This window comes from Taeniopygia guttata, chromosome 20 (assembly GCF_048771995.1).
Source record: "Taeniopygia guttata chromosome 20, bTaeGut7.mat, whole genome shotgun sequence".
Classification (NCBI taxonomy): Eukaryota; Metazoa; Chordata; class Aves; order Passeriformes; family Estrildidae; genus Taeniopygia; species Taeniopygia guttata.
Genome location: NC_133045.1, coordinates 1,315,477 through 1,341,686, shown reverse-complemented (window position 1 = coordinate 1,341,686; position 26,210 = coordinate 1,315,477). Strand labels below are relative to the sequence as shown.

The 26,210-nt window shown below is 58.6% G+C and overlaps 1 protein-coding gene across 5 annotated transcripts in view; it reads left to right on the top strand.

The window, feature by feature from the left end:
- DLGAP4 (DLG associated protein 4) overlaps positions 1–26,210 on the top strand; it is a 149,045-nt gene that overhangs the window by 74,853 nt on the left and 47,982 nt on the right. The window contains exons 3-8 of one of the 5 annotated variants that reach the window (XM_030288822.4): positions 5,018–5,109; positions 14,009–15,020; positions 15,569–15,622; positions 20,300–20,517; positions 23,232–23,346; positions 26,017–26,067. In XM_030288822.4, the coding sequence (XP_030144682.1) occupies positions 14,070–15,020; positions 15,569–15,622; positions 20,300–20,517; positions 23,232–23,346; positions 26,017–26,067 (1,389 nt within the window). In that variant the 5' untranslated portion in view covers positions 5,018–5,109; positions 14,009–14,069. The remainder of the gene's footprint in view (positions 1–5,017; positions 5,110–14,008; positions 15,021–15,568; positions 15,623–20,299; positions 20,518–23,231; positions 23,347–26,016; positions 26,068–26,210) is intronic. The other 4 variants (XM_072917176.1, XM_030288824.4, XM_030288823.4 and 1 more) reach the window with 4 other exon arrangements.

The window sequence follows — 26,210 nt, the reverse complement described above, 5'->3', positions numbered from 1 at the left end:
AGGTCTCTCACTGCCTGGAGGGAGAGGCTCAGCTCTGCTCCTTCCAGCTCCTTCCCCCATTCCTACACCAGGAATCTCATGGCTGTTTGCTGCTGTTCCCATGCCAAGAACAGATAACCCCCCACCCACAGTGCCCTCCCCTTCTCTCCAGGGCTGCTGGCCTGGCCAGGCTCCATCTCACAGAATCCTCAAGCTTGGAAGAGACCTTCAAGACCACCAAGTCCAGCCATCAACCTAGTCCCACCATAGCCACCCCTAAACCCCATCCCTGTGTGCCACATCCAGGTGGCTCTTGAACACTTCCACACCACCTCCCTGGGCAGCTCATTCCTGTGCCTGACCACTCTTTCAGTGAAATTGTTTTGTCCAATATCTGATCTGAACCAGCTGAGGAGGGCAGAGGTTATATTAGGAAATACCTCCAAGGTCTAGCAGGTCCCCCTGTGTATAAAGGAGTGCTACTGTCAGGTCCCCACTCTGTCCCCAAGGTTCCTCTCAGTTGACAGTGCTGTGGGGTTTGACCTCTGGGAGTCATCCTCAGCTTCTTGATGACTTCGACTTCCACCTTCAGCAGGATCAGTGCGTGTTGTCCCTGTGTTCAGGACACCCTCCTGTGGGGACAGCAGGGACAGGCACAGCCCATTCCCTGTGCTGTGACCTCCTTTCCCTTTGCCCTGCCCCAACAGGACCCTGCTGACAAGGACCTGCGTGGGAGCCTCCTGGGCTTGGGGAGGGGAGCACTTTCCTCACAGCTCAGCAGGACTTCCCACCCTTCCCACCTTTGCTCATTGTTCCCTCTGGTGTTTTCACACACATATTTTTCCTTCTGTGCCTCCTCAGAAGGATCTTAATGCTGTCTACAAATCTCCTTCCTTCAGCTCAGCCATAGCTCACTCGTGCTCTCCCCTCTCTCCAAGCAGCTCCTTGTCCTTCCCTGGAGGTGCTGCTCCCAGCTCAGCCCCCAAACATCCTCCAGGGTGATTCTTTCTGGGACACCCAAAGGAGCTCAATGCATTTGTTTTACACAGAGAAATGGTGCAGAGATTACAAGAGCACACATATATTTCTTTTCACTCGTTCTCTTGCTGGATTTGCACAGAATGGTGTTATGGCCTGTTTCAGAAGGGTTGGCAGTGTCTGTACCTGATCTTACAGTCTGTAAATCAAAGTGTTCAGTCTAGGGACGAGAGCAGGAGGGGACAATAGCAGGAGGGGTGACAGCAGGAGGAAGGGGCCCTTGTTCAGCAGCCCTTGGCAACACTGGCCACCTGCCTCTGGGGCTGTGTTCTGCTGCTCGCCCTTTCCCCTCTGTCCCTGTGCCAGGCCTGCTCATCCCCCATCCCTGCAGCAGCCCTGCTGTGCTCGTGGGGTCCCACAGGGACCCTCAGCCTTTCCACAGAGCTCTGGGTCAGCACTGGGCTGGCTGCCAGCTCACTGGGCTTGCTCCCTGCAATGAGCAAGCACTGTGCCTCCTCTCAGGTTTACCAAAAGCAACCGTGGGTGGTTTCCTGATGCTTCTCCAAACCTGGAGGAGAAGCAGGAAGGAGCAGGAGGTGACAGCCCAGCCTGGGAGGGACCTCTGTTCTCACACAGACCATCCCAAGATGCTGCTCTTTGAGCCTGTAACATTCCACAGGATTTTCCCTAGAATTAAATCCCAGCACCACCTGCACCTGCCCAGCTCTGCTGGCCTTGCTCTGCTCTGGCTGTGACCACACTGTGTGGTCCTGGAGTGGCAGAAGGGGAAGGACCACCCTGCCCTCCTCATCTGCCCACCGGGCTGAAACTTCATCACCTTCCTCAGGAGGCCCCAGCAGATATTGATGCCTCATATTTCATCACCAACCTGCAGCCACCTCTGAGGCTGCACCAGGAGCACCAGATCTGACCCTTCAAGGCCTTCTCCAGCCACACAGAACCACCCAGGCTGCAGCAGGGCAGGCCATGGCCTCCTACCTTAGACCAAGAGGACAATAATCACCAGCTGATTCTCCAGTGAGGCTTGGTTGTAGATCATCTGACTCCCCGTTCACCAAAATTGTCTTGAAGGGGCATCAGTTCATCAGCAAGACACCCCTGAGCAGAGAAGCGTCCTGGATGGACCCTTGACTGCTCCCTCTGGCATTCTGTGCCCTCATTGCCTGGAAAATCAGGGCCCCAGCTTGGCCCTGCTCCTCCACCCTTCCACTGGTCTGCAGTGCCCTTCCCTGAGCTTACAGCCCTCCTCCTGTCTTTCCATGCCTCAGCTTCCATCACACCCCAACCGTGAGCACCTTGCTCCTGAGAATGGCAGGGAGAGGGGGACAGTGGAGGCAGGAGGAAAGGGACAATGGAGGTGTTTGGATGGTTGGCAACATCAGGTGGTTGGGCTGGTGACACAACTGTTCATTTGCATTTCTTTGGGCGTTGATGTTGATATGAATTAAAAGCAATTATGGTGCCATTTTCTCTGTGCAAGAACAGCATGCAAAGGGAAAAACAGTGTTCCACACCGAAATGCTTCTTCCTCCAGAGCTTCAGTGACCTTGTTCAGTAGGAGGAACCTGCTGGGTGAAGGGAGGCCTGGCACCCAGGCCCTGCTTCTCCCATCTGTTGGATATGCCGGAGGGTGCCAGGACTGGCCTGTTCCTGGGGGCCTGAGGCACTCTGAGGGTGCTGGTGACACACACACCCCTGACAGGCACTGCCAGCTCTGGACAGGCACTTGCATCCCACCAGCCACTGCTGCTGCTGCAGGCTGCTGGGTGCTTGTGGTGGTGCCTGTGCAGCCAGGAGGGTGCTGGAGGCATTCCCAGAAGGTGCTGGTGGCTTCCATGGTGGCCATCAGTGGCTTCAGTGGCACTGCCTTCCATCCCAGCACGGGTGGCATTAGAGCAGGGCACTGTCACACAGTGGGTGACAGAGACAGTAGGTGTTGACACTGGGGGCAGCACTGGCCATGGATCCTGGCTGTGCTGGTGGCTCTGCTGTCTGGATCATGGGCTCAAACCCAACACAGCTCCCAGTGCTGGAATTCCCTTCCCCATGGAGAGCTGTGAGAGGGCTGGACAGTACCAGTGCAGTGCCAGTGCAGTGCCAGTGCACAGCCAGTGCAGTGCAGTCCATGGCACCTGCTCTGCCACAGCTCATCCTGGCACAGCCAGGTCACAGTGCAGTGACTGCCACTGCAGGGGCACCTCTGAGCCCAGGAATGTCTGGCTTTGTGGTGGGGAGGTGTCCCTGAGCTGCAGCAGAGGCCTCCTGGGCTGGGTGAAGCCATGTGTGCTTCACCTCTGTCTCAGCTCGGGCTCTGCCCAGCAGCAGCCAGAAACCCCAGAGAGAGAGGGTGTTTGGTGTCGGAGACAGGGCAGCTGTGGGGACAGATGCTAATGCCTTGCCTGGCTGTCCTAGGACACATCCCTTGGCTTTAGCAATTCCCTCTGCAGTGCTGGCCCATGGAGCTAGTGGGAAGGTGATGAGGGTTTGTCCCTAATTTAGGAGGCCAATCTGCTGACCTGCCCAGGCTTTCCATTCTTCTGTCTATTAGGATATCCCCCTTGAGGGCCTTGGAGTGAACCTAGTCCTCTTGTTCTCTGCCTGCACTGTGCCTCTCCATCTCTGCAAGCTTTGTTTCCTTGGGACAAGTTCTAGGAGGGCTGCTGGGCATGTCTGAGGAGAGCACGGTGCCTCTGCCACAGCCAGGCTCCTGGGATGTGTGTGACCCCAGGCTGGAAAAAGCCCCTCTGGCTGGGTGGTGGCAGGTGGCACAGCAGGGTCTCAGGAGCACTGCAGTACCCATCTCTCCTTTCTGGGGACAAAGAACTGCTGCTTCATCTCTGAGCACCACTTTGGTCATCTTCTGCATTATCAGGGTGGGAGTCAAGCCCAGCACCTGGATCTGGCTTTCCAAGAAAAATTGCTGCGGTTTTTATCCTTGTCCCAGCCTTCCATCTGAGCCAAGAAACTGGGGCTCACCTATTTTCACCCCTCTTTGAGCTCTCACAGACCTTCTCAAACCCAGATGCCTCCTCCATTCAAGTAGGGATGAAAAAGCTGTCCTAGGAAGGCTAACTCCTCTTCTGGTTCCATGCCATTCCCAGCCCTTGCTTCCCTGCAGCAGGAGGTGTCCAGTTTGTCCCAGCAGCTCCCAGTGTAGGACAGGCTGTGTGTGCATGCAAACCACCAATGCAAACCCCACATCACTGATCAGATAACTCAGGCTGTGTTCTCTGAGGGGTCAGTAGGGTTTTGGGACACTAACAAACATGGTGGGGGTTTCCCCATGTTATTTAGCTGTCTTTTGACAGAGGGAGCATTTTCCCGTGGTTTGCAGCATGGCTGGGTGGAGGGAAGGAGGAACCAGCAGGCTTTAGCTGCAGCACAGTAGCACCTAGTGACCAGCCAGAGCTGCCCTGAGCAGTGCTGGAGCCAACACTCAGCAGCGTCTGCAGGGGCAGTGCTGGGACACAGCAAGGGGAACACCAGAGGTGTCATCTGCCACCCTGGGCAGGGGGATTGTCCCCAGGATTGCCCTTCCTGCCTCCCCAGGCTGGGCTCAAGGTGGCCAGCCCAGAGGGTGAGGCACAGAGTGTGACAGGATCCCCCTGCCCAGCTCAGTGGCTCCTGGCATGGCCACGGACCGCAGGGGGATGAGTCCATGATAAACAAGCAAGGGAAGGAAAGACAAAGAGCACTTTCCCACAAAGGGGCACTGCCCAGCCCTGAGCCCCCAGCAAGGAGCATTTTGGATGTTCTCCTCCCACCTGGCTGATCTCCAGCTCATCCTCTCAGTCCATGTGACACCCAGGTGGCTAAGGGCCCCACTCCCACACCTTTCCCTGTCCTGTGGACGCTGCTTCTGCCTCACTCTCTGCCATTTGCCTTTGCTGGACACACCCTGGGTATCAGGCAGAGCAGTCAAGTGTTTGCAGCATTGGGTTGTGACCTGGGATGTTTGTCAGGAAGACAAACTCTGATCCCAGGAATCGCAGATCCTGATCCCTGTGAGGACATGTCCCCTTTGCTCTCTGCCCTGCAGGTCTTCATGAGGGACAGCCCTGGAGCCCAGAGGGACACACGGTGCTCAGGATGCTGAGTGTGGCCTAGTGCCCGAGCCCAGCAAGCTGAGAGGTACGGGACAGCCCCGGGGTGGCACTGGGGATGGCCCTGGGGTGGCTTTGGGGATGGCCCCGGGGTGGCTCTGGGGATGGCCCCGGGGTGGCTCTGGGGATGGCCCCGGGGTGGCATTTGGGGATGGCCCCGGGGTGGCATTGGGGATGGCCCCGGGGTGGCTTTGGGGATCGCCCTGGGGTGGCTTTGGGGATGGCCCCGGGGTGGCTCTGGGGATGGCCCTGAGGTGGCTTTGGGGATGGCCCTGAGGTGGCTCTGGGGATGGCCCCGGGGTGGCTCTTGGGATGGCCCCAGGGTGGCTTTGGGAGTCCCGAGGGGGCCAGGGGGCACAGCCCCAGCTCTGTGCTGGTGGCCAAGGGGCAGTGGAGCTCCTGCAGGAGCACGCTGGGGAAGGGAAGCTGGGAGGGTGATTCAATGACAGCCCTCCCTCCATCTCCTGGCGAATCCGCAACACGCCCCTCGCAAAATAAAGTTATGAAATCTCCTGCCCATTGCTATAGTAACGCCACGCCTCCACCTGACCCACTTTGAGACAAAGGAAGAGTTCCCAAGCTCTGAGCATGCGGAGCCGGCAGGGCCCAGCCCAGGCTCCGAAGGGATGGCACAGGGAGCAGCTGACTGTTCCCACCTGCTCCTCTTTGCCCCAGGACCCTCAGGCTACAGGAGCTGCTTTGTTTGAGGCATTGATCAAACTGTGTGCCAAGAGCATCTCCACCTGCATCCTGAATGCAGGCAGGGCCCTGCCTGGCTTCATGTGAACATCTTCCCTGGAGCACAGTAAGGTCCTTGCTGAGCTGGTGGTGGAGCAGTGACAGCCACGGCTATTCAGAGCATCCTCTAACTACTCTGCCACAAACATTAAGGGCAAAGAGACAGAGAATCATGGAATGAGCTGAGATGGAAAGGACCCACAAGGATCACCACTCCACCCCTGCCCCTGCACAGCCACCCCAACAGTCCCAGCCTGTGCCTGGCAGTGCTGTCCCAACGCTCCTGGAGCTCTGGCAGCCTCGGGGCCGTGCCCATTCCCTGGGGAGCCTGGGCAGTGCCAGCACCCTCTGGATGAGGAACCTTCCCTGATCTCCAGCCTAAGCCTGCCTTGGCCCAGCTCCAGCCATTCCCTGTGCTGTCACTGGCCACACAGAGCAGAGCTCAACACTTTCCCCCAGTCAGACTCCAGTGACGTTTGACCTCAGTCTCCTCCTCTCCAGGCTGAAGTTCCTCCTCCTCAGCGTGGTGTTTGTGCCCTGGGAGGGACACCAGGGCCATGGCCCAGGGGCTGCTGTTGGCTCTGGCAGCCCAGTGAGGCAGGAGGACTCAATTGGGGCAGGGTGGCAACACGGGGCCAAGCAGAGCCTCTGCCATGTCTGGGTCCCGAGTTCAAGGGTGGACACCTCCATCCCTGGGAGCCAGGACAGAGGCAGCCCAAGGGCAGCCGTGTTCAGGGCTTTGCATCCAGGGCTTTGCATCCCATGCTCGCTCCACAGGGGCTGTACAGACACTCCCTCACCCCCTCCAGGCCCCTTGAACACCACTGGCCAGAACAGGTCAGCTTTGGGCCAGAATGTTCTCATTAGCTGCTCCTCCAGCCAAGCTGGAACATGCCCCATGTGGTCACCAGCTGTGCCCCAGGTGCTCGGCAAGGCAGCAGAGGCTGCAGATTGGTTTCAAAGACAACAATCCAGCTCCTTGCCTTGGTCCTTCCACTCCAGCCACCTCATCAGCTGTCCTGCTCCCTTCCTGAAAATTCCCTTTCTTATCTGTCTCATTTGTCTCATTTGACCTACTTAATGCTTTGCATTTCCTGATTCAGAGCAAATCCCATCTCATGAAGAACTTTGAGAAACTTCTATTTAGGGATAGACAAATAGGTTGCAGAATTTCTGGGGTTTTGCTCCCTGGAGAGTTGATTATATTACCAGTGACATCTGGATGGAAATAAGTTCTCTGTCTCTCTGAGGAGTTCATCTACTCCTCCAGCTTAGACAACACCTGAAGTACAAAAATCTTTGTCATATCACAACCTTTGACTTTCACAGCATTTGGTTTTGCTCAAACAAAACAAAACAAAACAAAAAACAAACAAACAAAAAGAGGTAGTATTTAGAGTTCTTAAGATAAATTACTCCTTGTCATTTTGGGATGGTGCCAGTCAGATCCCATGTCTCTTATCACCCCAGTGGGCAGCAGTGGGCAGAGACACCCCTTGGCCCGAAGAACAAGCAGGAGATCAGTGGTGTTCAGCTGTTATGGGGCCTCAGGGGCTGTGTGTAGATCCCACATTCAAAGGGCACCAGCCACGTATTCCCACATGAGGGGGGATTTGGGGGAATCCTTCCCCAGGGACACAGCTGAGGGCTCAGACTGCCGAGCTCAGGCTGGCACTGGGCATGTCTCACCTGGCGATGGCTGCCTGGCAGGGCAGTGAGGATGGGCTGGGTCAGCCCCTGGACAACCTCAGGCAATGAGAAGAGCGGCCCTCTAGAGACTCCCTGTCCCCTGAGCAGGGATCCCAAAAAGGTGACACACTTGGCTCGCTGGAAGCCACTGTCCCCTCCATTGCTGTGCTCGGTTCTCCTGGTGGCACTGTCACGGTGGGTGGCATTAACTGTTCCTCAGGATCCCCTGCCTTCATCCCAGGACAGGCAGTGCTTTCTGCTCATTCCTGGGGACGGCTCTGCCCCAGGACAGAGCTGTGGGGGCATCCCGGGAGCAGCGTGGCAGGAGGAGGCTCTGTTGTGTAATGAATTGTTCCAAGCAGCAGCCAGCTATTTTTATCGGCCACGATCAGATTGTGAACTCTGAATCATCATTAATGCAGGGCTCTGGCAGGCAGCAGCCCCCAGCACCACATCCAGAGCTCTGCTAATTCAGGGAGCGCTGGGCTCCGCGTGGGCAGGCCAACGTCACCTGCACCGCAGCTCACGGATCCTTTCAGCTTCCAGCAGCAGGAGAGGGGAGGCATTTTCCCCCTGCAGGTGGCAAATCATCTCTCCAGATTCCAGCCTGTTGTTAGCATGCTGCTGGTTCCAGGTACAAAAGCCACCTCTGTGTTTGCAGCCAGCCGGGATTGCTGGGCCGGGTTGGCCTGGGGGATGTGGGGCCCTGGAAGAGCTGATGGGCAGAGGGCAGGACAAGCTGACCCCGAGGGTACCCCCAGCCCTGTCAGCCTGGGGCTTGCTTCCTCCTGGAGGATGTGTGCTCTGGGCAGTCCCATTTTACAGGCTGATGCTTCTCCTGATGTGCTACCAGCCTCTCCTGACATCACCCAAGTGGCTCCTGACCCTTTCTGGCCAACCCTGCCTCAGTAGTACATGGAGGCAGGGAGCCAGAGAATTCTGGAATAGTTTGGGGGGGAAGGGACCTTGAAGCCATCCAGTCCCACCCCCTGCCAGGGGCAGGGACACCTCCCACTGTCCCAGGTTGCTCCAAGCCCCGTCCAAGCTGGCCTTGGACACTTCCAGGGATCCAGGGGCAGCCACAGCTGCTCTGGGCACCCTGCCCCAGTGCCTCAGCACCACTTGGAGAGCTCTTCAAGTGCCCTTTTCTAGACCAAGGCCTTGCTCAGCTGTGGCAGCTGTGGCTGAATCAGCAAAGCCGGGTGGCCAGGGAGGGGACAGGGAGTCCTTGCATGGCACGTGTGTGCCAAGGGCAGGGGCAGAGGCAGCAGGGAGGCAGCAAAGAGCTGCCTGGGGAGGGTGAAATGAGCCCCCAGCCCAGCACTCCCTGGTTCTTCAGGAGCCCTGTAACACCCAGGGCACCCCAGTCACAGCCCGTACACCTGGGCAGCCACCACGTGCTGTGTCACACACAGCAGCGTGTCACACACACCCCACAGAGCTGGATGTGGCCCCATGGAGCCAGTGAGGCTGGAAAAGGCCTCAATGTAGTCCGACCATTGACCCAGCACTGCCACCTTCACCACTAAATCATGTCCCCAAGTGCCACATCCACATGCCTGCGGTACACTTCTTGCTATAGTCCCAATGTGCACATGCAAGGAGCAGAAATCTGGGTGAGTGTGGGGCGCTCTCAGAGCTCCCTGGGATCTGGCAGGCTTGGTGAGAAGGACTGAGCCCTGTCCAGGGCCTCTGCCATGGACTGGACTGGCAAATGCCAGCCAGCTGCAAAGAGAGATCATGGAACAGATGGGAGCAGAGAGCAGTGAGGTGAGGCTGTGAGGCCCCTCCTGCTGTCCCCTCCTTGCTGAGAGAGGGCAGGGAGTCTGCCCTGTTCTCTGCCTTCTCTGTGCCCTCAGGATAAGCTGGTCTAAGGTGGATTTGCAACATTTAAGACAATAGAAATAAGTCAGCATCTCCTGAAAACCATGTCCACTCCAGAAACTGAAGAGGAGGGGGCATGGTGGGCAGTGGCATCAGTTTGCCCGATTCCCCTGTGGTGCAGAGCTCCAGCACAGAAGCTGATCACAGCCAGTGGTCCCTAAGGTCCTGACATGGCTGGTTGCCCACCCCTGGAAGTGTCCAAGGCCAGGTTGGTTGGGGCTTGGAGCAACCTTCCAGGTCTAGTCAAATGTGTACCTGCCCATGGCAGGGGGTGGGACTGGATGGGCTTTCAGGTCCTTCCACCCCAAACCACTCAGGAATTCTGTTCTGTTGTTCCAAGCCCTGCCTAGTCTGGAGCTGCTGGAGGTGCTGCTGGAGGTGGGTTGGGTGCAGCTCACCCAGACCTGCAGGCTGTGAACCAGGCCCAAGAAGCTGCCTCTGGCTGGGGCCTGGTACACACAAAAGTGCCATAAATCAGCTCAGCTCAGGTCAATTCATCTCCTCTGACCATCAGCAAAGCCTTTGGGAAGAGCAAGGGCAGTCCTGAGAAAACAGACTGAGGGGAACAGAGGTAATGGGGTGAAACCAGTCCCTGTCCATGGGCTCAGGGGTTCTGTCCTGGTTCTGGCAGCCCCTGCTGTGACCCTCTGCTGGACAGGTCTTCTCCTGCAGTGACCCTGGTGCCCCCTCTGTGGTGCAGGGCTGACCACCCCTGCCGGGGTGCCTGGCTCAAGGCAGGGTGACACAGCAGGGACACTGGGCACCTGTCCCAGGAGACAGCCCTTGCCAGTCTGTGAGCTGCAGGATCATGGATTTGGGAGATTTCGTTTCAAGCTTTTTTCATCTTTCCAAATCTAAAAGATGGTGGGGAAGATCTTGCTGGATTCTTCCCTTCTCTGACCCCATGTCTCAACAAAGTGCCAATGATTGCAGAGAGTAATTGAAAGTAAGAAAACATTTTAAGCCATCTTAGAGGGAAACCAGCTGACAGAGGAGGCAGCAAAGACAGCGTGGCGAGCTCTAGCACGTGCCCAGCAGCAGGGATGCACCTCACACCTCCCGTGCTGCCGAGGGAGGTGCTGGAGCAGGCAGGACAGGCAGGAGGATCAGCACCTGTGGCAGCCCCACAGGAGAAGGGAGCAGTGAACTCTGCTATATGGAAGTGAGTATCCACTGGTAGCAAGGGGAAGCCAGTCTGGGAAAGAGGGAGCTCCCTGCCCTCCCCTGCTCTCACTGTCCCATCCTTTCTGCTCCTGCCCCTCCAAAGCCTTCTCTTCTCTCCTTTCCCACTCATCCCCCAGCCCCACAGAGTTTCCTTCCTGCCCTTTTGCCTCTGCAGCACTTGGAGCCAGCCTGACCCTGGCCCTTCTCCTCCTCCTGTGCACACTAGACTGCCATTGATCTACATTTCTTAATTCCATTCCATTTCCCCATTTGCTTTGATTCATAAGGCAGTTTGAGTTTATCTGGAACCCAGTGAGCACAAGGCAGTCAAGGACTGCCCTAGGAGGAGATTCCTGCTTCAAATATCAGCTGCTCTCAGAAGGCAAAGATGTATTTACTATCAATATCCAGAGACATCCCTTTGTGATCAAATCAGGGTGTGGAGTCTCCTCGGGGAGCCTGGTTCCTGTGATGGTTCCTGTGATGGTTCCTGTGCTGGTTCCCGTGCTGGTTCCTGTGAGCCTGGTCCCGCAGCATCCCTCGGAGCCAGCACGGCCCTGGGCCCCAGGGAAGGATTTTACTGGGATTCCAGAGCCAGGGGAAGGAGGGGAGGGAGAGGGGCCGTGGCAGACAGAGCTGAGCCCGGGTGGTGTTCAGGGAGGATTTGAGCTTCTGCCTTCTGCAGGGCTTCCTCTCCAAGGTGTGCAGGTGGAGCTGGGCCATCCAAAGCCATCTGGAATTCAGCTCAATAGCTCAGCCTGGAGCCTGTCCTTCCCTTCTGCCTGGAGGGTTTTCTCTGGGAACATAACCTGGTGCTCTCTGTCACTGCTCTGAGCACTGTGGGTGCCAGCTGGCACATCCTGAACCTCCCTGCTGGCACCTCCCAGCCAGCACCAGCCCAGACCCACCAGCCCAGTGGGTCCATGGGCAGGGGACTCCAGGGGGCTGATGCTGCTGGAGAGCACAGCGGGAATTAGGATCACACCCACAGGGGAATTGGGATCACACCCACGAAAAGCCAGGGAATCTCAGAAAAACGGAAAGCTGGACAAGACAAACGCAGGTCTAAACCAATGTGGTTAAGCAAGCGTTCTCCCTTTATTCAAGATAAGGTGGTAGTTTATATAAGCTTCCACATAGTTTACAAAAACAAAGACACTCTGATTGGTAGGCTAACATTGTTTACCTTTTCCTTAAAACGGCCTACACCTTACACTATAAAACCTGTACTAATTCACACCAAAACAACCCAGTGGTCCCCCTCACACCTTAAGACATTTTCTATCCGTGCCACAAGCTCTGAATTTCTAACTGTGTCAGAGGCTTGAAGGCCTCACCAGGCCTCAATCTGAGGCCTAGACTGGAGTAGCTCAAATCTCATAACTCATGTCCTCTTTCTCTCAAAAATGCTGCAACACCCACGGGGACCAGAAGCAGCTGAGTCCCAGTCAAGGCTAAGGCTGCATTTGTTGTTTGGGCAGAAAGTTCAGGTTTGGGCACTGCCTGTGGGGCAGAGGGGTCAGTCATCGCTCCCAGAGCAGCACGGCCAGCGGGCAGGGCACAGCTCGGAGCTGGAGGCAGCTGGAGCGGCTCAGCAGCCCCAGAGGAGCAGCCACTCCCCGGGGCCATGGGCCTCTGCTGGGAGCGGGTCAGGAGCGGACAGGTCCGATGGGCCCCGGGGTGCCCGGGGACAGGGCTGGGAGGTTGCCAAGGGTGCAGGGGCCGTGGGCAGTGCCCCAGGGCAGTGGACAGGACCCTCGGGACATGGTCAGGGCAGGGGGACTGAGGTCTCCCTTGGAGCAGAATGGGAAGACCAGGCTGTGCCTACTGCAGCTTTAGAAAGCCCAGATTGGCTCTGCCAACCCACTAAACCCACTAGGAGTGACCAAGTTAAATGGAGACTGCAAAGCCCATCAGGCCATGGTTTTTTTGTTTGGTTGGTCGGTGGGGTTGTTTTTGTTTTTTGATGGCGGTTGGTTTGGTTTGGGGTTTTTTTTTGGGGGGGGGGGGGTTGTGGGGTTTTTTTGTTTTTGTTTTTTTGGGGATTTTTTTTTTGTTGTTGTTGTTTTTGGTTTTTTTTTGTGCTTTCAAACAATTATTTAAAGCTCTGGCTGCTTTTCATTATAATACATTTTTCCCTGAATGAGGAAGACAAGCCTGTCAATTCCTGCCACTCTGCACTGACTCCACTCACACAATACTTTGGCCACAGTGCATGTGGGGGACAAGTTCCTCAAGGAGACTGGAGACCAATTCATGGCTAAAAGGGAGAACAGACTGCCAACCCTGCTCGCCACAGGGACATATCATCTGCATGTGTTAAAAGTCATTCTCTCTGTTTTGAGCAACACTCAAACTAAACAAAAAAGGAACTAAGAAACTAAACTAAAAGGTAACAGGAAATAAGAGTTCATCTATATATTCTGTGATTTTAAGTAGGTTTTGAGTCTGGAAAATCAACTTATTGATTGACAGCTTAACTCATATAAATATTGATTGATTTTTCTTTTAAGCAAATCCAAAATGTTTGTCATTTTTCCCAGTATAACACAGTAAAGATGAGGATCCCTCTGAACCAAGCAGGATGGGGCAAGACCACTGGGGAGATGTTCAGTGAGGATCCCTCAGGGGATCCCTCTGTCCCAGCTGCCGTTCCACCACCCACAGGGATCCCACACCTGCTGAAAGGAAGGGACCAAGCCCAGCCCCTCACTGTGGCAGAGGGCACAGAGGGGCTGGCTGGGAGGGTGGCACAGGTGACACAGCTCCCCAGGAGTGGTGCAGCCCAGCAGGAATCATCGTCTGAGCAGTCAACAGCTTCTCTAGTCAGACTCTGAGTGCTCAGAAACACCTCAGCTCTTACAGAGCTACTGACACACTGTGCTCCGGGGCAGAACCTGCCAGGAAGGCAGCACTGGCTGGAGAGGAGCTGTTTGCCATCATGTCACATTAGCACAGCTGTGGGAGCTGTGCCAGCCCCGGGATCCATCACCTCAGCAAAGCTGGGGTGCTCAGCTCCAGACTGCCTGGGCTCAGCAGGACCTGCTGGGCTTTGACAGCGGGCTTTGCTCCAGCTCCCCGAGCAGATGGGACAGAGCAGGGACCTGCTGGCAGTGCCTCTGTCACACTGTCCAACACCACGTGCAGCACCAGAACAGCAGCAGCAGTGTTGTTGAACAGCCTGTGGCTGGGCACTGAGGCACACGAACACTGCACCTGCAGTGGGAATGTGAATCCTGCCCCTCCTCTGCTGGGCTCTGCTCTCTCCAGCCCCTGGTCTCACACCCCTTCTCCCCCCATCCTGCCTCTTCCATCCTGCTTCTCTCCTTTGTCCCTTACTCATGGTGGCATTTGCTTTCAGAGGGGAACAGGGATGTGCCCCCAGGGAGGAGTGGGCTGCCAGAGGGGCTCCCAGTGGACTCTCAGCATCCTGTCTCTTCCTCCTGCTGCAGGGAGGTCTGCGAGGGCTCTGCCACACTGTCCCTGAGCCATGGTCTAGGAAGCACTGGGACCATGAAGGGCTTAGGAGACAACAGAAGCCGCCATCTCTCAGAAAACCTGGACTCCCCTCAAGACTCTCTTTATGCCCCCCAGGACAGGAACCCTTATCTCCTCAGCCCCACTGACTCCTTCACCATGGATCCCCGATTCCCAGCCCAGAACACCGTCCACGGCGACTGTCTCCTTCCGCTCAATAACCAGATCTCCAACAGCAGCACTTTCCCCCGCATCCATTACAACTCCCACTTCGAGGTCCCGGATGACAACCCCTTTCCGAGCCATGCCCAAGCCACAAAGATCAACCGCCTGCCTGCCAACCTCCTCGACCAGTTTGAGAAGCAGCTGCCCATCCACAGGGACGGCTTCAGCACCCTGCAGTTCCAGCGGAGCGACGCGAAGCACCGGAGCGAGAGCCCGGGGCGCATCCGGCACCTGGTGCACTCCGTGCAGAAGCTCTTCGCTAAGTCCCAGTCTCTGGAGGGCCCCACCAAGGGCAACGTCAACGGGAAGAAGGGGGCAGATGACGCCAAGCAAAACCGGAGGAGCAAGAGCAAGGACCGGGCAAAGACCTCCGAGCCCAAGCGCAGGACCAGGTCCAACATCTCCGGCTGGTGGAGCTCCGATGACAACCTGGACAGCGACACCTGCAGCTACCGCAACCCCATGGGGCTGATGACGCTGGGCCGGCAGCCCGACCACAGCCAGCCAAAGTACTTCATGCACGCCTACAACACCATCAGCGAGCACATGCTGAAATCCTCCAAGAGCAATAATGACCTCAAGGTCACCCCTTGCACCAATATTCCCATCAACAACGACTCCAACTACATCAAGCGGGGCTCCTGGTCCACGCTGACGCTCAGCCATGCCCGGGAGGTGTGCCAGAAGGCCTCCGCCACCATCGACAAAGCCTTGCTCAAATCCAAGTCCTGCCACCAGGACCTGGCCTACCACTACCTGCAGGTGGGTGGCACAGGGGAATACGGGGTGCTCTGTGCAGGGAGAGCACAGGAGTTCAGGGACATCCTCCCGGTGGGCACCTGTGTGACCTTATCAAATATGTCCAGATGGTTCAGCTGTCACCTCAGGTCACAGTGCCAGGATAGGGCTGGGGAGGCCCCTGGGAACAGGCCCCTACTCCGTCTGTGGGGCACGGCTGCTGATGGGGTCCATCTCCCACAGCTGCAGCACTCCCAGTCCCTGTGGAGGGGACATGCCACCCCACCTCCTCTGCTGGGTGTGACCCCATTTCCTGCAGGCATCCCACATGTCCCCACTGCCTGCCCAGGCCCTGCAGGTGCTGTGGGACACTCCTGGGCAGGTGGGGATGTAGCTGCCCCATGTGGCTGTTTCCCCTGAGTGCCTACACAGCCGGGAATGCTGAGGGGCTGTGAATGCTGTCCATGTCTCACTGGACACAGCTCCCCAGGCCCCCACGGAAACCCCTGTGCCATGGGCTGAAGGTCAGCAGCACTAACTAATGCTTCCCCCTTATCTCCACGCATCGCAAGGATGTGCCAGCGTGCCCGGTCAGCCCCGCTCTGCCCAGCTTCCCCGGAGCACTGGTAGGACCTGCAGCCACCTCGCTGCTCACCTGTGGGGCAGGGCTGGGGCAGCAAGGCAGTGCCAGCCTCGCTTGCATGGCCTGCATGGCTGATGCTGGTTTGAACCCTGACACCCACGGCTCCCGGGCTGCAGCAGGCTCCAAAACGGCGCTGGAGCAGCGTGAACCTGATTGTGCTCTAGAGAGAGGAATGAAGACAAATAAGCCAGGCCTGGATGGGGGGAGGAGGGGACCAGTCTATGCATGTAAATCTCTAGCATCCTTTTAATGCAGGGGTGCCAGGGGCTTCCTTGGCTGTGCCCACGGAGTTAGAGGCTTTAAAAACTGATGAATTATTGAAGCATAGTCAGCTTCCAATACCTTGCTGGCCACGGCTGCAAATTAAATTTCCAAGGGACCAAACTGACTGCATCAGGAACACCAGCACGGAAAATGATCTTGGCCTGGTTTCTTTTTCTTTACCCCTGCTCCTTCCCGTAAAGCATTTGAGGTTAAAGAGCTGCAGCCAAGCTCTCCAAGGGCCCTGTTCCCTCAGACTGCAGCACCAAGCCCAGCAGGCAGCCCCAACAACCCCTGTCAGGCTCTGGGGTGCAAGGCTGCCCTGCTCCTTCCCCCCCTGTAATGAGGCTCCATTTCTCGACAGCCTGACGCAGGGCTGTGGGCACAGCCGGGTGGCATGGGCCTGGCCAGCAGCTGGGCAGCCCCATCGCTCGGCTGGGAGGACACGGCCGCCCTGTGGAGCTGGGACCAGCCCCTCAGCCCCGGGCCGACCGACGCAGGCAGTGGCCAGGTAGGGATCTTGTTTTGAGGAGGGGCTTTTACCCAGTCCCTCCTGCTCTGATCCTCCTGGGACCACTGGCCAGGGGCTCAGCCTGCACCAGCGGACTTGGAGTGGGCAGGGAGCAGCCAACAGCCACAACTGTCATGGCAGGAGGGGCACAGGGGGACACTGGGATGTGACCAACATCCCCAGTGCCTGGGGCAGGCCTTGTGCTCGGTTCACCAGCAGTGCACCACCAGAACCAAGACCCCGGGCACCCGGTCCCAAAAACACGATGCCTGGTGCCCCCACAAGCGACAGGTCACAGATGCTTGGGCTCACCCTGTCCCCAGGTGTCCAATGTCAGCCCCAAAGATCGGGACACAGGGCTCAGGCACCTCACAGAATGATGGGGTCATTGTATCCCACTCCCTCCTTAGCACAGAAGAGGCGATGGAGAAGTCACCTCTGGAGCCTGTGTGTGGGGAATGTCCTTTTGCAAGGCCACATGTCCCCTTCTCACACCTGGGGACAGAGCGAGCCCTCTCCCTCTGTGTGCCAGGGCGAGGAACAGCAAGGATCTGCTTTGCCAGTGCCTGGGGGACACGGGAGCCCTGCCCTGCTGCAGAGGGGGCTGCTGCCAGGCAGAAATGCCCAGTGGGTGCCAGAGGTGCGGGCACATGAGGGAGTGGGATGGGGACAAACAGGACACCCCAGCCTCCAAGGCTAATTCACCTCTCCTGCCCCATTTGAAAGGTCTGGGTATTATGGGGATTCATCAGCAACTACTGGAGGTCCATGTGATGTTTCCAGGCCCTGGAAACATCCATACCCAGTTGTTGTAGCTGGTGATCGCCTAGCTCCAGGTCCAGCCCTGTGCCATCAGGGTAGGGATCTCTCGGATCAGTCCCTAGGGTGACACAGGTCCATCCTTAGAGCACAGTCTCTAAGGAGAGAGGCTGTGCTCCCCATCCCCTGGCCCATGGGCCCCATATGCAGCTGAGAGCACAAGGAAAGAGACTGAGAAGCTCCTTGGAGTGGGAGATGCCCCAGGCAGGAGTGAGCAGGAGCTGTGGATCTGCAGACAGCAGTGAAGGGACGGGCAGTGTGGTGGCTCAGAAGGGACAGTCACCATTAACCTGATGCATCATCCAGAGCAGCCTCCCCAAGCCCACCTACATTCAGACCACCCCAGAGCTTCCCGAGTTCATCATACAGAGTGGGTGGCCTGTTCAGTGCCAGCCACTCCACAACGCATGTGCCTCACACCAGCCACCGAGCTGCCATGGAGCAGGAACACAGACCAGGTCCTTCCCAGAGGGTGCCCTGCCAGAGGGACAGCCCAGCTCCAGCTTGCTTTCTCGAGGACATGGCTGAGCCCGTGGGACAGCACAAGGGACACGGCTGCCGAGGGAGCAGCACTGTGCCCGCAGCAGTGCAGCCTGTGCATGGCCCGTGCAGCCCTGCAGGGCTCAGCAGGGCGGGTGTTCCTGTGCTGCATGTCTGTGTGTGCAGGGCTGGGCTGCATGGCAGAGCTGGCACTTGTGTGATGGAAACCATGTTTGCTGCTCGAGTCTCTTCCCCTGACCTGTCCCGAGTGGAGGGAGTGCTGCAGCTCCTGCCAGAGCTCAGCAGTGGAACTTTCCCCTTCTCCCTACTCCCCACTCTGTTAGGGCTCAGGGACTGGGGGATGCCCCCAGGGCAACCTCCCCCATGGCCCCTTCCTTCTTCCCTCCACGCTCAGCTCAGGGCAGGAGAGCAGCAGAGCCGGGCTGTGCTGCTGGTTGGTGACTGTGCAGCACCTGGTGACAGCACAGTGTGGTGGCAGCACCTGGTGACAGCGCAGTGTGGTGGCAGCAGTGGAGCCCAACTCCAGGGGTGGACACATGCCTGGATCCCACATCCTTGCACTACATGGCACCACATGGACCTCGACTGGGCACAAGGAAGGACCCACATTCTGCAGCCCTCAAGTCCCCATAGAGTCTCCAGACCTCGGCATTCCCTTACTCCCGCTCCTTCCATGGCACCCAAAGCACGATGGGCAAAGTCACGGCCGCAGCTGGGGGAGCAGGAGGAAGGCCAGCAGAGCCCCACCACCTGTGAGGAGCTGCTCTGTGCCTGGCCTGGGTGCTCTCATGTCCACTTGGGCATGACACAGTCTGTGCTCAGAGCCCCAGGTGTCACCTGCCAGGAGCTCTGCTGCCCAGGAGGGGCTGCCCTGGCCACTGTCAGGTCTGTCCTTGATCGCAGAAGCTGCTCTGGGCTTGTCACCCCTATCGCAGACCTGCGGACTGTGGGACAGGCTCTTCACATCCTCCTGCAGAAAAGCACCCCAGAGGACCCCAAACAGCGCCCAAAGGACCTGCTTTGCTTTTGCAGGGCCCTGAGGGCCCCTGCTTGTCTTTGCAGATGTGACACTTAGGAAACACTTCTCCTGCTCTCTGTGCCACGGGAGTGAGAGCTGTGGCAATCCCAGTGGACCCTGTGCAGGCAGAGGTGGGACATGCTCTGAAGCGGGGCAGTGGATTCAGGGGTCTCCTCCCAAGCACCTTCCTTCCCTTGAGTGCTGAGCTGGAATGGAGAGCACCTTGAGAGCAGCTCTGTGTCCTGCTGCCTTGCCAAGGCACAAGGCAGAGGAGAGGCAGGGAAAGCAGGATTAAGGCAGCTTGGTGAGAGCCAGGCGCTGTTGTGACGCCCCAGAGACGCTGTTCTGGGAGAGGGACAGGTCCCAGAGCGGCAGGCAGTGCTAGGGCTGCACCAGCAGAGAGACACGCCCTGGAACTGTCTTTGTGCCTCTGTGCCCAGAGAGCCCGAGGCCAGGGGGCAAATGCAGCGGCCATGGAAGAACTGAGCAGCCCCAGCCCATGCCCTCGAGCAGTGGCAGCAGAGCAGCTGCAGGATCCTGAGGGCTGAAAGCCCCCACTGTCCTGGGCTGGGCTCAGCACCCCTCAGTGCCTCACACCATACAGCGCTGGCCCTGCACAGACAGCCAGGCATTCCCTGTCCTGCAGTCCCTGTCCTGCATGGCACATTCAGCTGCTGACTGGCCCTGCCCTCCTCAGCCAACCTGGACTTCCCTATCTTTCTCCTGACTTGCCCCACACTACATGCGGCTCATCCTGGTCAGTCCTGGGCACTTTGGTTCTACCTCTGCTCTGATCCCCCCCACAAACCCTTCACAGGATGGGCAAGCAGGGTGGTGGCTTACTGTGGCTGCTCAGTGCTTCAGGCCTCCCGTGGGACCATCAGCTCACTCCTGTCTAGTGAGGGAACAAAAGCCTGTGTCTGCCTTAAATTAATTGTGGAGTTGTCATCTTGGTGGGGTTAGAAGTGCTTTCTGTGCCCAAGGTGCTGCTCATCTCTATGCAGAGAGGCCAGCACAAGGTCTATGTGTCCAATCTGCTCTAGAGGGACTGGTGAGAGCCTGACTTGGTTTCAGAAAGTAATTTCAGCCAGAGTCACATTCAACTCAAAACCTTAAAGAGCCCATGAAGGTCCGGGCTCTGAGCCCCAAGCCCTGCTCCACAGCAGCACCGTTATGTTCAGTGATGTGGTCAGTGTGGTGAACACCCAGGTCCAGCCCTGTCCCAGTGCCCCACACAGCCCCAGTGAGACCGTCCCCTCCTCCCGTTACGCCTGGCATCGTGCAGTTTGTCCTGGCTGTGTGAGCATGTGTGGGATGGAGGTGTCCAGCAACAGGGAAATGGCTGTGATGTGCTAAAACAGAGGCCACCAAAGCAAGGGCTGCCTGGCATGAAATGGTAAGGGAGGGTCATGAAGGAATTGTGTTGCTTATTCCCACTACATTGCAGCAGAAGTACAACAATCTCCACAGTTCCCCATGATCCTGCTGGTCCCAGGATCGTGGGCATGTGCTCTCCCTCACATCTGCTCATGCTCCCGTTCCTCCTGCAGGTGCCTCACGGGGAGTGGAACAACACACTGTCCCGGGACAAGGACAGCGAGATCCCGTGCCGGCGCATGCGGAGCGGGAGTTACATCAAAGCCATGGGGGATGATGATAGCGAGGACTCAGAAACCAGCCCCAAACCATCCCCGAAAACTGCAGCTCGGAGGCAGAGTTACCTCAAGGCCACCCAACAGTCCCTGAGTGAGCAGAGCACCACACAAAGGTAACACTGGAGCTCCTCTGGGAGCTCTGCACAGGTCCTCAGGACCACCACTGGAGCAGTCCTTGGGCTGCAGCAGCCCACAGAGTGTGGCATCAGAGCCCAGCAGGGCTCCTGCACCCCAGATCTAACAGACAGATGAGGAGACAAGCAGAACAGAAGAAGATGTGGTACCCCATCCTGGTGATTCCCAGTAGCCCTGGCGTTAGGAGCTGCTTCAGGTCCCTGTCCCCTCAGCCATGGGGAGAGCACTCCTCTGATGGAGCTGTGGGAATTTCCACTCCAAGCATCTTCTGCTCTGGGGAAATGCAGAGATCACAACCCCAAGAGGCCCCTTGGCCATGGAAGCTGCTCACACAGCATGGCTGAGGACACTCTGCCTGCTGGGGCTGTGCCTGGAGCTGCTCTGCTCCAGAGGTGTCCAGGTGTTCCCCCTCTGGAACAGAGAGGTGGCACACTGGGCTGGCGGATATCCTGAAGAACTGAGAAGTTTGGCACCAGGTGTTGAGGGAGGAAGACCCACAGTGGTTTGAGCCAGACAGACAAAGCCAGGGGAGCAGAGCAGGAGCTTTGCTGGGCCAGAGGCTGGTCCTGAAGGAGGGGCTCTGCATGACCCAGGCACTGATGCTGTGCAGTGTCCTCAGCACCTGCTCAGCATCCAGGGACAAGGCACCTGGGGGCTGTCAGTGCTCTGGGCACAGCTTGGGCAGCTGTAGGTGGTACAGAGGGGCAGGGAGAAGCAGGAGCCGCTGGGGATGAATTGTTGAGGCTCAGCAGGCAGAGAGAAGTGGAGTGCAGGCAGTGTGGGGACACCTCACAGAGCCTTTGCATTGAGACCAGGTGCTGCATTCTGCTGGGAGATGGTGACAAAATCAGCTGTGGGGAGTCCTGGAAATGCCTGCTCTGGATCCATCCCTGTTCCGAGCCTTCACATTCACCTCAGGGGAGCAGGGTGGGGTCCTGGAGTCTGTGGTGAAAAATACCCACATAGAGAGGCTGGGGCTCCTTCTGCCCATCCAGCATGTCCGTGGAGATGTGTCCTGTGCTGGGGAAGACTGGGGAGCGTGGCGGGTCAGGACAGCAGGGACGGGGCTGTGAGGGCTGTGAGGGCTCCAGGCAGGGCTCGCAGGGCTCGGCCGTGCAGGAGCTCTGCGGGAACGGGACCCTGCGGGACCCTGTCCGAGCTGGAGCCGGGCACGGAGTCGGAACCGCGCATAGAGCCGGGATTGCGGCTGGAGCCGGTAGTAGAGCCGAGGGAGCCGAGAATAAAACCGGGGACGAAGCCGGAGCCGGGAATAAAACCGGGAACGAAGCGGAAGCCCGGCCGGAGCCGGGAATAACAAATAGCGGGGAGGAGGCCGGAGCCGGGTGTAACACTGGGATGAGGCCGGAGCCGGGGGTGACACCGGGGATGAGGCCGGAGCCGGGGGTGACACACCGGGAGGAGGCCGGAGCCGGGGTGATACACCGGGGATGAGGCCGGAGCCGGGGGTGACACACCGGGAGGAGGCCGGAGCCGGGGGTGACACACACCGGGATGAGGCCGGGGCCGGGGGTGACACACACCGGGACGAGGCCGGAGCCGGGGGGGACACACACCGGGACGAGGCCAGAGCCGGGGGTGACACACCGGGATGAGGCCGGAGCCGGCCGGAGCCGGGAGCGGAGCGCGGCCGCCCCCTGGTGCCCGGCCCCCGCCGCCCGGCGCAGCCCCGAGCCCCGGCAGCCGAGGGACCCGGGTTGGGGCCGGGACCGGGGGCTGCGGGGCCGGCCGGAGCCAGGGCAAGGCACAGAGCCGTCCCTCCGCGAGGGTCGCTGCCCCTCCAAGGGCTGCTGGCCGCTCCGTGACTCGGTGTCCCCGTGGGCAGGCGGGTGAAGGCCGGTGGGGTGGCACAGGGACGCTGCCCGCCTCAGGACGCGGCTGGCTCATGGTGTGAGCTCACGGGCAGAGCCCTCGGCATGAGGGAAATCCAGCAGAGAGCCCAGGGCTAGGTGTGTGACATGGCCCTTGGTCCCCAAGGCCAGGGGGTGTCTCCTCCATCTCCCCTGGCAGAAGGGACAATTCCCAGCTCCCATCCCAGCCCGGGATGGACGCTTCAGAGTCCCTGTGGGATGCCCACATACTGCACAGGGCCTGCCGTGCCCTCAGCTCTGCTGTGTCCAGGCAGGTGACATTCAGAACTCTGTACCCACAGCCCTGGTAGACGTTCTTCTGTCCAAATGTAAATATACGTATCTTGCAGTTGTTTCCAATTGCAAAGCCCACAGAATATAAATTAAAAGTAGTTTCTCACCTTGCCTCTCCCCCCTTTTCCAGCAATCCAGGCAGTGCTGTGACTGGAGGCTGGCACAGATCCCACATGCTCCCTGGGGCTCTGCTGGACTAACTTGGCATCTGCAGTACATTCCTGGGGGCAGCAGGACCCAAAATCTTGCACTCCTTCCACTGCACCCCACAACACTTTCCCTATGTGCCATGCCCAGCCAGGGGCTGGCAGGGTGAGGAAGAGCTGCCTTCTCCAGGAGCCGAGCAGTGGGCACCGTGCCCAGCATCACCTCAGTGCTGCACGCGTGTGCCTGTGCCTGTGTCTGTGCCTGGCAGAGGGGCCGTGGGCAGGGGGGTCTGGCCGTGGGCAGGGGGTTCTGGCTCTGCTCCAGCACTGCCCCAGAGCTGCCCCTGCCGTGGGGACACCCTCACATCCTCTCTCTGCTGGCAGGAGCCTGGACCGCCTGGACTCTGTCGAGATCCTCCTACCTCCGAAGTTCCCCACCTGGGAGGAAGAATACAACCAGATCTCTGACAGTGCCAACGAGTCCAGCTGCATCAACCAGGTGAGGTGCTGAAGTGCTGACCTACTGTGCTGGCACAGGCAGTGAGGGAGGAGGCCAGCTCAGGGGGGAAGGAGCATCTTCTTCTCTCTTCAAAGCAAGGCACTGGCTGTGCTCCAGGAACTGCACAGGCTGTTCCCTGGCAGCTTTACCAGTGTCATGGGCAGCTCTTTAATCAGGATTCATATTAGACGTCCTTCCTGCAGTTTTGCCTCCTCTCACACTGCTGGTGCAGCCAAAATCCCTCTGCCACAGGTGTGGTAACCCTGAGGACGCCCCACAGTGCTGGGGGAAGCTCAGGGCTGCTCCTGGTGCAGGGTCTCTCTGTGCCACCCCCCAGAACCATCTGCAAGGCTGTTCAACCTTGCTGCAAGTCCCTCATGCCCACTGGGCTGGTCCAGAGCCAGGGCCAACCTCTCCTGCTGGTGTCCAGCCTGGGACCCTGCAGGGCTACCAGAGACAGTCACCCTGCTCAGCTCAGGACCTCACCCCTCATGTAGCAGACTGGACCCAGGAACAAGGAGCCCATAGCTGGGGAGGCTGTCCTGCCAGCCAGCTGGTGGTGTCTTTTTTGGATATCCCTGGGCACCATGGCAAAGCCAAGGATGCCCGTGAGATGCTGGCAAAACCCTTGCCACAAGGTGGGCTCATGCCCCACCTGCAACATTTGGGATGCAGGTGATGCAAAATGGGTCAAACGTCCCACACTATGGTTGTGGGATTGCTCTGGAGCTCCCTGGGGCTGGGATTGGTCTGGAGCTGCCTCCCAGGCTGGGAGATACCTGGTGCCAGGACAAGCCTTTGCAGGGGTCCCATGTGCTCATCTCAGCCCTTCCACCGCAGGGCAGCAATGGCCCCACAGCCTTGCCCAACAAGCCCTGTCAGCCCAGGTCTCTGTCCCATCTGATCCTGTGTGTGTGCATGGGGAGCACCCCCACAGCTGCTCTGTGTGTGCAGGGGGCCCAGAGCAGCGGGGTGGGCACCAGAAGCCCTGTGGGAGGGGTGGAAAGGGTATGTCCTGCCTGTGTTCCCATCCAGGAGTGGGGAGCTCTGAGCCCCTTGGCTGGGGTCTCCTGCTGTCCCAGAGCAGCTGGAGCCCTTGCAGGGGAGCTGGGGGGAGCAGGGGCATTGCTGGGCATTCCTGTTCCCTGTGGCCAGTCCTGTCCCTTGTGCAGCAGCGGCAGCAGCAATGTGCTGCGTGTCTCAGTGCACAGCAGGGTCAGGGCCGCCGTGTCCTTGTCCTTTATGTGTCAGTCTGTGCTGAAGTCTCTGCAGGAGACCCTGGCTCTGTGCTCTATCCATGTCGAGAGCTGCTCCCAGGAGCTGAGTGCAGCACCCCCACAGAGACATCAGGAGGGTCTTGGAGCTGTAGGGTCTGAGCAGCCCATGATCTGCCAGGAGCTGCAGAGGCAGCCAGCCCAGAGCCAGGCTGGTGGCACTGGGGACACAGTGACTGCCACAGCACCCGCTCACACAGAGGGGCTGCTGCCATCACGTGCACTCTGCCACTGTCCCCTCAAAACCAGAGAGCTCAGCTGCAGCTGGTCGGGATTGAGAGGCCTCCCACAAACTGCACATCTGTGATCCAGGATGGAGCTGGTTCATCCACCAGTGTGTGCTGGTCTCATCCATCCCAGTGCCAGAGGCAGTTCCTGCCTTGCCCTCGCTTCAGTGTGACCTCCACCATTTTCATTGTGTGTCCAGCCAGACACACAGTGTCTTCCCACATGGAAACACCTGCAGCTCTGAAGGACAAGTCCCCTCTGCTCGGTTTTGTCCCCACCCAGCTCCACCCTGCAGCCCTCTGGCAGTCTGGGGATCACCAGGTGCATGTGTCAGCACCCCCTGTCACACCAAAGGGGACAGAGCTGGTGATCCCAACACTGCCACACCCCACCATGGGCTGTGTCCTGTGCAAGAGGGCCAGGCCCATTCCCAGAGCTGTGCCTCTTCCCTCAGGCACACTTTGAACCTGGATTCTCCCCAGAGGGTCATCCCGGGCAGCTGGTGCCAGGCAGAGCCCCAAGGGTGGCGAGGAGGAGGAGGAGGAGGAGGTGGCAGCCATGCTCCCGGGCAGCACAGTGTCTGTCGGGGCTCTGTCAGTATGCTGAGTGTGTGCCGTGGCTTTGCTCTGCTGGGGAAGCAGAACAGCTTCTGTGTGGCTTCTTCTGGCACGGGGAGACAGCAGCGAGGTGGCCAGGCCAGACCTGCAGGCTGCAGGACAGCTCCCCCAGCACGGGGCACTCGGGCTGCCCACGGCTCTGTGGGCTCTGAGGTGCTGGCCAGTGCTGGGGGCTACCCAGAGGTGCTCAGTGGGGGCCACAGCCACCTTGTGCAGCTGCCCCAGTGTGCAGAGGGGTGTCCCAGCTCGGTGTCCCCAGTGTCCCCTGCGGGTGTACGCGGATATGGTGCACACAGGAGGCTGAATGCTCAGCAGCTTCTCCCGTGGTTGAGGTGTCCTGTGGAGCTTTGCCGTGTCTGTGCCACTGTCTGAGGGGCCTCTGTGGCCTCGCTTGGCATCTTACAAGCTCTGCAGTTTGTACTGAAGTGTCAGCAGCAGTGGCCCCAGGGGACAGCCCCCCGCTCCCCTTGTGCTCAGTCCCTGTGCAGTAACTGTCTGTGTGAGGGGCTCCCTGTTCTTGGCCTTTAACCTTCTCCAACTCTTTCTTCCAGATCTTTGGACCCCCCTCACTTATCCCTCAGATATTTACCCATGGAGAGCAGGTATTGTCCCGCTGGTGTTTCTCTCATCCTTCCTCACAGAGCTTTCTGGGGCCAGCCTGGACACCCATGTCAGGGTGTGACACGGGCTCTGGGGTCAGCCCATGCCCAGGCCAGTGGCAGGAGGAGAAGGAAAAGAGGAAGAG